The sequence below is a fragment of the Suncus etruscus genome, chromosome 4, assembly GCF_024139225.1.
Source record: "Suncus etruscus isolate mSunEtr1 chromosome 4, mSunEtr1.pri.cur, whole genome shotgun sequence".
Lineage (NCBI taxonomy): Eukaryota > Metazoa > Chordata > Mammalia > Eulipotyphla > Soricidae > Suncus > Suncus etruscus.
Window position 1 is genome coordinate 51819810 of NC_064851.1, and position 13171 is coordinate 51832980.

Consider the following 13171-nt stretch of genomic DNA (forward strand, 5'->3'; position numbering starts at 1 on the left):
CAAAAACAGAAACAAAAACAAAAAACAAAAAAAGGGCCTGGAGAGATAGCACAGCGGTGTTTGCCTTGCAAGCAGCCGATCCAGGACCAAAGGTGGTTGGTTCAAATCCTGGTGTCCCATATGGTCCCCCGTGCCTGCCAGGAGCTATTTCTGAGCAGACAGCCAGGAGTAACCCCTGAGCACCGCCGGGTGTGGCCCAAAAGAAAAAAAAAAGTTACTTGATCTAGCAATTTCATTGCTAAAAACTATTCTGGTAGTTTGGAAGGATATATGTGCAAGACAATAACTTAAAAATGACCTATTTAATTCATACTACAGAACTATATAGCCATGAATGAGTTTTGGTTACAGGAATGATGTCCAAAAGACTGGAAAGTATAATATACAATTCAGAAAGATGAATGTGTTTTGAGAATAATGAAAATCAAATACATGCATAGAAAAATGACATAATTGTTAATATCAAATTTCAGTTACTTGGAGAAACCAAGTGGGGGAAATAATAGTTACAAAGAAATTGACAAGAAGTTTTTACCTTTAAATTGTCTGCTTATGCTAACAAAAGAGGAATATTAAAACTAAGATACAGTTAATTTCATTTTTATACCTATGCCATGAATCCTAGTCAAATTTCATTTCTTCCAGAGATGATAGACATAAGCACTCATCTTTCTCAGGTTCATTCCCCTGTCAATTAAAAGTGCTGGCTGCTAAAGGTAGAATACTTCTACCACAAGTCAATTCCAGGTACTCTGGCTCACTTGGGCACAAATTTCTTCACAGGGACCACAGATCTAGTCAATGGCTGACTCCTGCCAATGTAATGGATTTCAAAAGTTATAGATTAGGGGCTTAGTGGGGTCTCCCAAGTAGTACTCAAGAGATATAGAAATCAAGAAATATAAATTTCTCCCAAATTTTTACTCAAGGTTACAGCTTAATCTAATAACTATGTTTGGTAAGCTTCCAAATAGATGGTATACTTATTTAAGACCTATGTCCAGCAAGTGCTTAGCACATAACACACATTTAACAAAAATCTGCTAGAAATAAAAAAGGCACTAGAATTGAACTGTTAATAAAAGCTCTAATGAAACTAAAAGGATGAAGAAGCATAACTAACTTTTGTAAAAATATGTAAGCAGGAACTGAACTATTATTAAAAGTTCTAATAAAACTAAAAAATGTAGAAGCATAACTAATTTATGTAAAAATATTCAATGCTACACACATTTTAAAGGATATCAAGAAACTATGTCTGTCAAATAAATAGTTTAAACTAATTATTCTAAACTATTAAGAAAACTTCAATTTTTAATTTAGTCTGATGATTAAAATGCCAGTAAGTGAAAAAGGGAAAAATAAACAACTATGTATTACCTAATGCCTGAATGAATGAATTTTCTATGCTAAAACCCAGATTTTATCACCCCCTCCAAGAAATTGTCTTATACCACTACATGGTACCCTCTATCCTCATAATCAATAGAATAATTTTGAACCTGAACCTTCAGTTAGGTCACACCTTATTTTATTCCAATACAAAGACTTCAGCCCCTGCCCACCCCCTCCCTTTACCCAAGGCTTTTGAAATGTAAAAACATACCTAGATTGTATAAGCTCTTTATAGGTACTTTGTTATGGCATCCTCCCCCAGCCTGGGGGTGGATTGAATGCCAATAAAAGTTGTTTTAGTAAGCTCCTCACCAGGAGGCTAGAAGAAGCCTTTGGATCATTCTTTTTGCATTGCCTGGGCTGGATTATTAATTCTTCTCAATACCCAGCACCAGACACATTTTCCTGGGTTGTATTACGGCATGTGGGACCCAACAATCTTCCTCCTCACTTTTTAAATTCTCGTGAAAAGTCAACATTTTATATATATAAAACAAGTTCATGCAGGTATTCAGTCTGTCGCAAGTTATCCTTCTAGATTCTAATTTTCTTTAAAATGTTTTTCTTAATTACTAGAAAGTCTGTGGTTTATAATACTACTACTAATGTTTACAATTTTCTATCGACTCATGAGATCTTATATACACTGCTCAATGTACTCTATGTCATATCAACTTTTCATGTACTTAAAATATATTCCATAATCCCTTTGTTTTCGTTCTAGCACTTCAGTGTTAAAGAACACTTATAATAAAGATACAAGACAGTTATCAAACTTCCTTCTTTTTGATTAATGATTTTTAATTCTCCTAACTTGTCATCAACTGTTTTGTAAGACTGGGTATGAGGCCTTGGGCTAGCAATGGGGGACCCTGGTTCTCAGGGTTTATTCCTGTCTCTCTGCTCAGGTATCATTCCTGGTGGAATTTTGGAACAATACATGGTACTGGCGAATGAATCTGAGTTGGCTGTAAACAAAAAAAGCACCCTATCAGCTGTCCAACTGTTACAATCCTCTAACTTAATTTTGAAACTATAAGTCCTCCAAAATGCAACATTGCCACTTGGGCCATGATTCTTCTTTCAGAAGTCTATAGAATAAAACACATAAATACATAAATACTATGTTTTACACCAAAGCAGCAGTTTAAAACATTACTCATTCAAAAATCAGTATCTCTCCTCTCCCCTCTTGTTTCTGTAGCAGGCTGGGGGGACCATATGGGGTGCCAGTGATTGCAGCCAGGTTGGTCCAGATTACATTCCTACAAGGAAAGCACCCTACTGGCAGTGCTATCCCTCAAGCCCCATCAAAATAAGTTTATGGGTCCAGAGAGATAGCACAGCGGTGTTTGCCTTGCAAGCAGCCAATCCAGGACCTAAGGTGGTTGGTTCGAATCCCGGTGTCCCATATGGTCCCCCGTGCCTACCAGGAGCTATTTCTGAGCAGACTACCAGGAGTAACCCCTGAGCACCGCCGGGTGTGGCCTCAAAACCAAAAAAAAAAAAAAAAAAAGTTTATATTAAATATGCAAATATAACTTTCGATGTTATCTGACATCTCCCTAAGAGTACTTGTTTTTTCAAAATATATATTTTATTTACACATATGAAAAAATGTATTCTATTTGAATATGAAATGAATATGAAAAAAAGATAAAAATAGGCCCAGTGGAAGTCTTAAATTCTATAAAATTTTATGTGCATGTATCCTGAAGTAAGAAACTAGAGTCTAATGCTCAAATAAACACCCTACAAGGATATGCTGTCACTATATATTCCATAGTTTAGCCAGCACTGTTTAAATATCCAAATTATTTAAAATAAAGAGAAATAAATTTACAATTACATGTAAATTACAAGTGCTGATAACTAAGTTGAAATTATAAGAGATTATGCCAAATTTTATAAATATCAATAGTTACACACTAAGAAAAGGAAAATCAAAAACATTTTAATATAGTCAAAAGTTTAATTTTTTTCACTTATAAAAATATTTGCTAATGAAAAAAAAATACTCACCTCTTCAATTAGCTTTTCATTTGGTGATGATGTACAAAGACAGACAAGGTAAGTTTGCTTAAAACTACCTTTTGTATCAATCTCTGGATGATCAGAACACAACTTGGCTAGAGCAGTTGCTTGACTTAATTGATTTGCTTTGATTAGATGTTTAATTCTCATATCCAACAAGATGGGACCCTCAAAAGCTAAAAATTCATTCACTTAAAAAACAAGACATAATAAAATTATTAACATTTGGTAATAATTAGCTTTCAGTATAAATACTAAGGAATATTTTCAGAAAGTACAGAAACTAATAAAATTTCTCAATTTCTATTATTGTCAGTCTATCAAAAAATCCTTGATTTTATAGGCAAAATAAGATTATACTGCTACTTTTAAAACTGCAATATAGATATTATTAACCTCGATGAAGTAATTTGGCATTAATCTAAAAGCTGATGTCCTAAAAAGTATATAAATTCTCCCACCCCACAGTATTATTTCTTCATATCAAGGATTAAGCATTCTAAGAAATATGCCATGGTAGTTCATTAAATACCTTCATAAACAACCACAAAAAGATGTTTGGACATTCTAGAACAGTATTCAACTTTTACATATGTGGACTGGTCAACCTATCCTGCATATAGGTCCCTGGACTGGCAGTTATAAACAAGATGGCAGACCAGTGGATTCTTACTTTTTTGTACATCTACAGATCCAGTGGTTGTAGAATACAGTTCTAGAATATATGCTCAATAGTTACATTCAACATAGATGGATACACTTTATTTTATAGAGGGTGAAGTGTATTTTATATTAACTAATACTGCAGAACAAATTAAAATATGAACAGAAAAAAAGGGGGAGTCTGTTAAAAAGTATCACATTATTTTTGGTGGATTTATAATATCATCTAAAAAATACAAGTATAATTTACTTAAGATCCACTTATACTTAATATATTCCTATTCTTTTCAAACCATTGAAATTCACAGTGCTAGGGAATTTTAAGTTTTACCCAGAACAATTTAAAAGTTTTTTCATTATTTGACTAAAATAGATCTCGTAGTAACTGGTAGGCTTAAAAAAAAAGAATAAGGGCCTGGAGATATAGTACAATGGCATTTGCCTTGCAAGCAGCCGATCCAGGACCAAAGGTGGTTGGTTCAAATCCCGGTGTCCCATATGGTCCCCCGTGCCTGCCAGGAGCTATTTCTGAGCAGACAGCCAGGAGTAACCCCTGAGCAATGCTGGGTGTGGCCCAAAAACAAAAACAAAAAACAAAAAACAAAACTAAACAAACAAAAAAAAACAAGAATAAGCTTTTTCTTCCCTTCTAAAATAGTCCTTGCTATCTTTAGTTTTTTTTATATCTAATTGTACCCCACTATGAAAAAACTCCTGTAGAAGTTGGATAATCATGTTACTTTAATCATTAAAGGCATATATAAGCATTTTTTACCACTAGAATTCCAATTTCACCCATTTATTGAAGAGTAGAATATACTCTATCAATTCTACTAAAAGAGTATACTAGAACAAATACAGAATACCTATTGCTTACACTAAACCAAAATGTATAAAGACTGAACACAGAACAACTTGCTGCTTCTGAGTATGCATCTTACTGAGATACATGGCATTGTTTTCCTTTTTTCGTATCACATAATGCTATTAGGACAAACATGTTGCAAATATATGTTCACAGTTCAGTTCAGTGCAAAGGTTTGTAAAGACTTTAAGTAGTAAAAGTTTTAAGAAAAAATAGAATTATGCTAATTACAAATTAAAAAACTACTTAAAAACCAAAAGCATAAAAAGTAGTTTCTCTCAAAAGAAACTGGGATAGCCATCGTTTAAGATTTATTTCAAATGCTCCCACAAAAAACTCACATGCAATAAAATCTGAAAGAGCATGGCCATGAAGTTATTCTAGGGAGTCTCTCAAGTAGTGCAGGGACAGGTGCAGGGCCCATTCCCAGTAATTCTTGGCCAAGCAGCTGGAAGTTCAAAAGCGAAGGCCCTAAGACATCATGACACCCAGGAATGCTTGGGGCCTCCATGTATGCATGCATCCAATCTGTGGAGGTCATATGGTGCCAGATATTAAAGAAATAAAAGGTGGAAGTATTTTTTAAATGATGACAATCTCAAATAGTACCTAAAAATTTCAAAAAGTAACATAAATTCTCAAATAACATGAACAACAAACTGCAAAATAATTTCTATGCTAACAATGTGTAGGGAATACACAAAATTAAAGGAAGCACAGTGGTAGGGCATTTGCCTTGCAAATCGACCAAACTGAGCAACCTGGGATTGATCCAATCCCCGGCATCCCATATTGTCCCTGAAATCTGTCAGGAGCATTTTCTGAGCTCAGAGCCACGAGTAACCCAAGTGCTGCCGGGTGTGCCACCCGAAATGTGTGTTCTTATTTTCTTACTACAGGGATTAAAAAAATATTGCCCCAATTGATATTAAATAATTTTTAAGAAATATAGATGACTAGAACAGGAAGGTCTTCAGAGATTGTTTTTAGCTCCACCATTTGGCAGATGAATAAACTGAGGCTCACAGAAGGCAAGGGACTTTTACAGATCATAAAGTCATAGTATCAGAAGGAAGACCATAGTAATGAGATTTTCTGACTTCCATCTTTACACAGTGATAGAATAAGGGGAAAATAATTCTCATCTGATTACTTCATCTATTAGCAGTAAAGAGGTGTGAAGTAGCAGTCGCTGGTAAAAGAAAAATAATCATGTACCTAAAGCAGGGGTCTCAAACTCGCGGCCCTCCGTACAACATTTTGTGGCCCTGCCCTAGAGGAATCTTTTTTTTTGTTTTGTTTTGTTGTAACTGTTTGGCTCACACCCCCCAATGTTCAAGCTTACTACTGACTTTGCACTCAAGGATCACCCCGACTTTGCCTCCTGCGGGTCCCAGGCAAATTGAGTTTGAGACCCCTGATAAAGCATATGATTCAAATTAATCAAGAATAGATTATGCTCTAATACAGCTTAGAATGTACTGAGGGCCCGGAGAGATAGCACAGCGGTATTTGCCTTGCAAACAGCCGATCCAGGACCAAAGGTGGTTGGTTCAAATTCCAGTGTCCCATATGGTCCCCCGTGCCTGCCAGGAGCTATTTCTGAGCAGACAGCCAGGAGTAACCCCTGAGCACCGCCGGGTGTGGCCCAAAAACCAAAAAAAGAAAAAAAAATTGTAAAAAAAAAAAAAAAGAATGTACTGAAAGCTTGCATCTCTTCTCCCATCTCAGACCTCATTTCTCTTTCACTGCTTTCCTTTCTTGTATTCTTTTGTACCTTTCCTTATTTCTAATCTAGGAAATGTTTTTCCTGATGTTATATTGAACTCTATAATTATCTGCTTTAATGCTTTCCAGACATAAAAATTATGATCTTATCCTTGAACAGTTAGTTCACATCAAATTTTACTCACACTGCTTTTCTAACTCTCATCCCCACAAAGTAAAAGCACTCCAAATCTCACATTTGTGTAGCTTTTGCCTACTTTCTCTGTATTTATAGACCACAACAGAAAAGCAGGTTCTACTATATCCATTTCTGTCAAAAGAGCTGGGTAAATGGCCATGTACGTAGATGCTATTCTGCTTGTACAATAAAGTAACTTGTTTTAGAGATTAAAATGATAGTACAGCGAGTTTGCCTTGCCAGCTGTCAACCTGAGTTAGATCCCCAGCATATGGTTCCCCAAGCACCAGGAGTTATTCCTGAGTGCAGAACCAAAAGTACTGAGCACCACCAGGTATGGCCCCAAAACAAAAATAAAAGTAGGTGAAGGACTTAATATTTTCCAAAGAAGATTGATAAGTGACCAATTTCCAATATCATGAAACATTAAAAATGCAATTCAAGGGGCCGGGAAGGTGGCGCTAGAGATAAGGTGTCTGCCTTGCAAGCGCTAGCATAGGACGGACAGCGGTTCGATCCCCCGGTGTCCCATATGGTCCCCCCAAGCCAGGGGCAATTTCTGAGCACATAGCCAGGAGTAACCCCTGAGCGTCAAACGGGTGTGACTCAAAAACCAAAAAAAAAAAAATGCAATTCAAAACCCCAATGAGATAATAATCACATCCATTAAAATGACTATTACCAATAAAAAAGTCTAAGTGGTGGACAATGTGAAAAAACTGAAAACTTTGTACATTATTAATGATGCTATAAAATGGGAAACATATAACGAAGCCTGTAAGTGCCTCATAATATTAAAAATAAAATTACTGGGACTGGAGTTGTAGCACAGTGGTAGGGCATTTACCCTGCATGAGGCTGACCAGGACAGATGCAGGTTTGATCCCCGGCAGCCCATATATACTAAATTTGGAGTAAGAGAGATTACTATGACTTCCCATGCAAAGAATGTAATACAGATTTGTGAATTGTTCAATATTTAAAAAAACAGACATCTCATGATATAACCTCTTTGGGACCAAGTTCAAGAACACTTCTTGAACTTATTCTGGCTGCAAACTACTTAGACATCAAAGGTTTGTTAAATGTTATATGCAAAACATTAGGATTTCCTCCTGTGTCACCTGGAGATTAACATGACCTTCAGCATAAAAAATAACTCTACTGAAGAGTTCAAGGAAGCCCAGTGAAGTCCATACGCAAAGAAGACCAGTGGTATAAAGAAAAGTAAAATACTGTGCCTGGTGCCATAACACTGTAAACAGTGTTCCCAATACTAGTTGCATTGGTGCTATAATTAATATTAGATTAACAGTAAATATAGTAGCAAATCATCTATATTATCAAAATATCGTCCATGTTACCTGTGTAGTTTGAGTACAGATTTTAGACCTCTGGACTGAATTTGTAATAGGATGATTACATTGCTTATTTCCTTGCTTTGAAAAATAACTGAACTGTGAGTTATTTGTAAAAAGTTGCACTTTGGGAGCTAGAGTGATCGCACAGCGGTAGGGCATTTGCCTTGCGCACAGCAGATTCAGGACAAAAGGCAGTTCAAATCCCGGCATCCATATGGTACTCTGTGCCTGCCAGGAGTGGTTTCTGAGCACAGAGCCAGGAGGAACCTGAGAGCAACGCCTAATGTGACGACCCCCCCACCCCCAATAAAAGTAGCATTTTGTAACTGATGTTGCAGAAGTAACTCCTGATATTGGAGAAATGGCAAGAACCTGGTTTGTTCAAGTATGCAGTGAAAGAAACGAATTACCTTCAGATTGTACTAAAGTTGCCTACTCCTAATGCAGGATTTTTTTTAAAGTGGCATCTGGGGCTCATTTTGATCTTTGCCACTCTTTGCAATGTGATTTCCGACTAGTTTATTTTTATGACTAGTTAATGTTAGTGATCAATTAAAAAACTGGAGTTGTAGAACTTGTAGACGTAGAAGGAAATCCTGTCACATTCTTTTAAGATGAGTAACTTTTGAGCACACTATTGCCAAGTAAATTAAACCAACCCCCCAATATAGTTTAATTGCCCTTAAATGATTTAATATTATCATGAGATCAGAAAACCTCAATAACGAATGAGAAATGGATAAAAAGGGAGTAGGAAAAGGGGTATTCAACAAAATGTTTCATTTTTCAGGACAACAATTTCCTAAAAGGGTTGAAGAGGCAGTATAGCCAAAAATAAAACCAGGACAGTTCTGCTTAACACAAAATTCTAGAAGAAAAGTCTAGTCTGGGATGAAATAGCTCAGGCCAAAACCAGGGCACAGAGACGGTAGAGACTGCCTTTTCTACCTTTAATGCACCAAAAATATAATATGGCATCGTTCTTTTTTGCATAGGCATGCTAAAATGGGGAATTTTTTTGTATAGAAACAAGCTCTTATCTAGTAGGAATAAGAACTCATAAATTTTAAAATAGAGGGGCACCTCATACCTGAACACTTGTCATAGGAACTCGACTCAGACTGCATGAGATCAGACATCAACGGTCCAACCCGGGCTCCCAACTTTAGAACTAACACAGTTCCCTGCACCTGCACCAGCACCAGGAACCAAACTCCCCCTGGAGGAGTTCCTAACACCACTCTGTAACCAACTTGCGCCAGTCTAGGTGCATATGACATCCCAAAGACAAGGAAACAGCAACTTGATTTAAGGGCAGGTTCTCCAACCTCATTACCTAATGGTGAGATGGAATCAGAAGACACTCCACGGGGCCGGGCGGTGGCGCTAGAGGTAAGGTGCCTGCCTTGCCTGCACTAGCCTAGGACGGACCGTGGTTCGATCCCCCGGTGTCCCATATGGTCCCCCAAGCCAGGAGCGACTTCTGAGCGCATAGCCAGGAGTAACCCCTGAGCGTCAACGGGTGTGGCCCAAAAACCAAAAAAAAAAAAAAGAAAAAGAAAAAGACACTCCACTCTTTGACCTCTGCAAAAAGCAAGATCACTAATTACAAAGACAAACTGCAACAACTGTGACTGAGCAGAACTTCTGGAACCATAAAGGAAGACTAGACTTTGTCCTAGGACCCGTGCAAAAAAATCAAGATCTCTAATTACAGAAGACTGATCTTGACAACCACAACTGAGAAGAACATTTCCTGGGGGCCGGTGAGGTGGCGCTAGAGGTAAGGTTTCTGCCTTGCAAGCGCTAGCCAAGGAAAGATTGCGACCGAGGTTTGATCCCCCCCCCCCCCGGTGTCCCATATGGTCCCCCCAAGCCAGGAGCAATTTCTGAGCGCTTAGCCAGGAGTAACCCCTGAGCATCAAACGGGCGTGGCCTGAAAAAAAAAAAAAGAACATTTCCTGGCACCATAAAAAAAAACAAAAAAAAACAACCCAAAAACCTTGCGAATTGACAATTAGCATGATCATAGCCTATAGTTGGTCCCAATACAGCATGCTTCAAGGATGGAGAAACCCTGCATCTTTAGATCAGGGGAACTGTCTTGCTAAATTCCCCAATTACTGTGACTATGCAAAAATAAAATAAAATAAAATAAAATCTTGCCACACCAGCCCCCCCCCCCATATATTTTTTTTCTTCTTTAGACTTTTTAATTTGGTGTGGTTTTGTTTTTTTCTTTTTCTTTTAAATTTAAATTCATAGCTTCTGCACAGGGGCTCATCCTCGTTTTCTTTTTTTCTTTTTCAACAGAACCATAGAACAAGAATTAGCTTGTTCTGTTTCATAAATTGAGAAAAAAAATAGATGGTACCAGGGGCAAGCAGTCTCATGAACACTGAGTGGAAATAAAAAAAGGATCAGCCCTAAATACCCAACCCAAATTCAATTACAACAGAATCAAGAGACCCAAACCACAACAAGCTATACACAAAAGGGACTTGATACACTAGCAGTCCAGGGAATTAAGGGTGGAGATAGGGGAAGCATGCTGGGAACAGGGGCCAGGGGCTGATGGAGGTCAACAATGGTGGTGGGAACTGCCCTAATTCATGTCACTATGTACCTTAAATATACCGTATTTTCCAGCATATAAGACGACTTTTGAAACAAAAAAAAGTCAACCGAAAATCGGGGTCGTCTTATACGCCGGGTATATCCAGAAAAATGTTTCAATATGCCGCTAAACGAAAATTGTCTGAATATTGCCACAAAATGAATTTTCTAACTCGATCCTGCACCAATCACTACAAGGCTGCTCGGACCACCTCTCTAATTCAGCCAATCCAAGCAGGCTTTTTTTTTTTTTTTTGGGCCACACCCAGCGGTGCTCAGGGGTTACTCCTGGCTATCGGCTCAGAAATAGCTCCTGGCAGGCACGGGGACCATATGGGACATATGGGATTTGAACCAACCACCTTTGGTCCTGGATCGGCTGCTTGCAAGGCAAATGCCGCTGTGCTATCTCTCCGGGCCCCCAGGCAGGCTTTTTATGCATGCAAATTAGACAATGTTCTGAACCGGAATCTACACTGTCAAAAGCCTGCTCAGATTAGCCAGAGTCAGAGAGGAAGTCTATTACAGTATAACCTTTGAACCTTTGCTTGTTGTGATTGGCTCACTGTGGTACATACAGTTGCAGCACAGGAACGTTCTGTCTGATACAGCGAATATAGGGCTAGACCTATGTTTTAACTGCAAAATTAGGGGGTCGTCTTATACACCCAGTTGTCTTATATGCCAGCAAATACGATAACTGTGAAAGACTTGAATTCACATTGGTTTCAATAAAAACAAACAAATAAATAAAACCAGAACAAATCAATAAATTAATATTTCAGGGTAACTCATTTTTGGTGTTCTCTATTGAGATGGGGAAACATTAGGCCATGTAAGGCCATGTAGTCTAATAAATATGTAACATACTTATGATAAATAACATACATAAAACACACACTTCCTGTTGTTTGATCATGGCCTGTTTGCCTGTACTGTACTACCTGTATTGTTTAGCATGTAATTATGCTATAATATCTAAATGACACATGGCAGAGAAAGGTTCTCTATGAAAACAAGACACACATTCGACAATGTGTGTGAAAATGTCAGAGTAGACAGACTGGGCGTTTACTATACAAAAGTAGCAGATATGGTCCCACCAGGAAAAGTATGGTAATAGACTAATTCTTTATATTATAGGGGTCAGAATGATAACTCCAAGGTCTACCATCAAGGGCTGAATTCAATGTCCTAAATTCAGTTGCCCTGAGTTCCATCCCTGGAACTATTATGATTCTCTCAGAAGAGTGGCATCAAAATAAACAAATAGAATTTTTTCCAATTTTCTAACATGCTAAATTTATTACCAAAGAAAAGATTATCTTCTCATAAAATGCTGAAGCATATGTAACAAACTGTAGAAAGGTGTAATTAGGGGGGACAGAATCAGTAATCTTCATACAGATCAGAAGAGAAAAAAATTTGCAAGGTTTAAGACTCAAAAATGAACTAGCCAATTTATACAAAGGCAACTTATTCTGATAAAAAGAAAGTGCCAAAATAAATCAGTATTACAACATGAAGAACTCTGAGTTTAGAACTTATGATGATGGTATATACTGTCACTACCAGCAAAAGAAAGCACGCACCAGACGTGGCTTTTGGCTTTCCTGGTGCAGTGCCTAATTTTTCCTCCCAAGAAATATCTGCCAGAAGGCCCGTTGGAGAAGTCATTGACCCCTGCATGGATTACTGGCTATATTTCTGACATGGCTGTAATATTATATATCTCTTTACTTTTATTTATTTGATTTTTGTCTCCTTTTCTACTATAGAAATTCAGCTTTAGCCTTTCTACACTCACAAAGGAATTTCGGCACCAAAGCCCGCCAAAAGCTCCCCGCTGGCTAGTCTATTTGTGACTCTTACTTCTAGTATAACCTGGCGCCAGCAGCTTGTTTTTTCTGAGTCTAGCTCTATGATGGTAAACAATTATTTCTGTCCCCCCAAAAATCTATTTTCTGGCAACTACATAAACATCATAAATATCTGTCTCTCTCCTCCTGGTTTCTTAAAAAACCTGCTTTTTGCTAAACCAAAAACATCTCTAGCTCTTGTTTCACAGCCCTCTAGCAGGGCTCTTCTCACCTACATGGAATAGTTATTTGATATGTAAATTCTAGGGCCTGGTCTCATTGGGAAGATCCTCTGCTCTTTGTTTTCCCTGAAAACACCTTGCATACCAGAGTTTGTGCTTAAAAATGTCATCCACTGAACAGTAAATTTGTCTCTCGTCCCATGGACGTGGGTCCCCATACAATGCATTTTGTGTGGTCTCATTTATTTCATTTTCATATTTCATATTCATCCGCCTTGTGTACCCGCTTA

General features: G+C 37.7%; 1 protein-coding gene across 1 annotated transcript in view; it reads right to left on the minus strand.

Moving 5' to 3' along the window:
* Window positions 1–13171, minus strand: part of ZNF292 (zinc finger protein 292) — a 92380-nt gene that overhangs the window by 17153 nt on the left and 62056 nt on the right. Inside the window, exon 5 of the mRNA XM_049772177.1 lies at window positions 3418–3620. Coding sequence (XP_049628134.1) covers window positions 3418–3620 — 203 coding nt within the window. The remainder of the gene's footprint in view (window positions 1–3417; window positions 3621–13171) is intronic.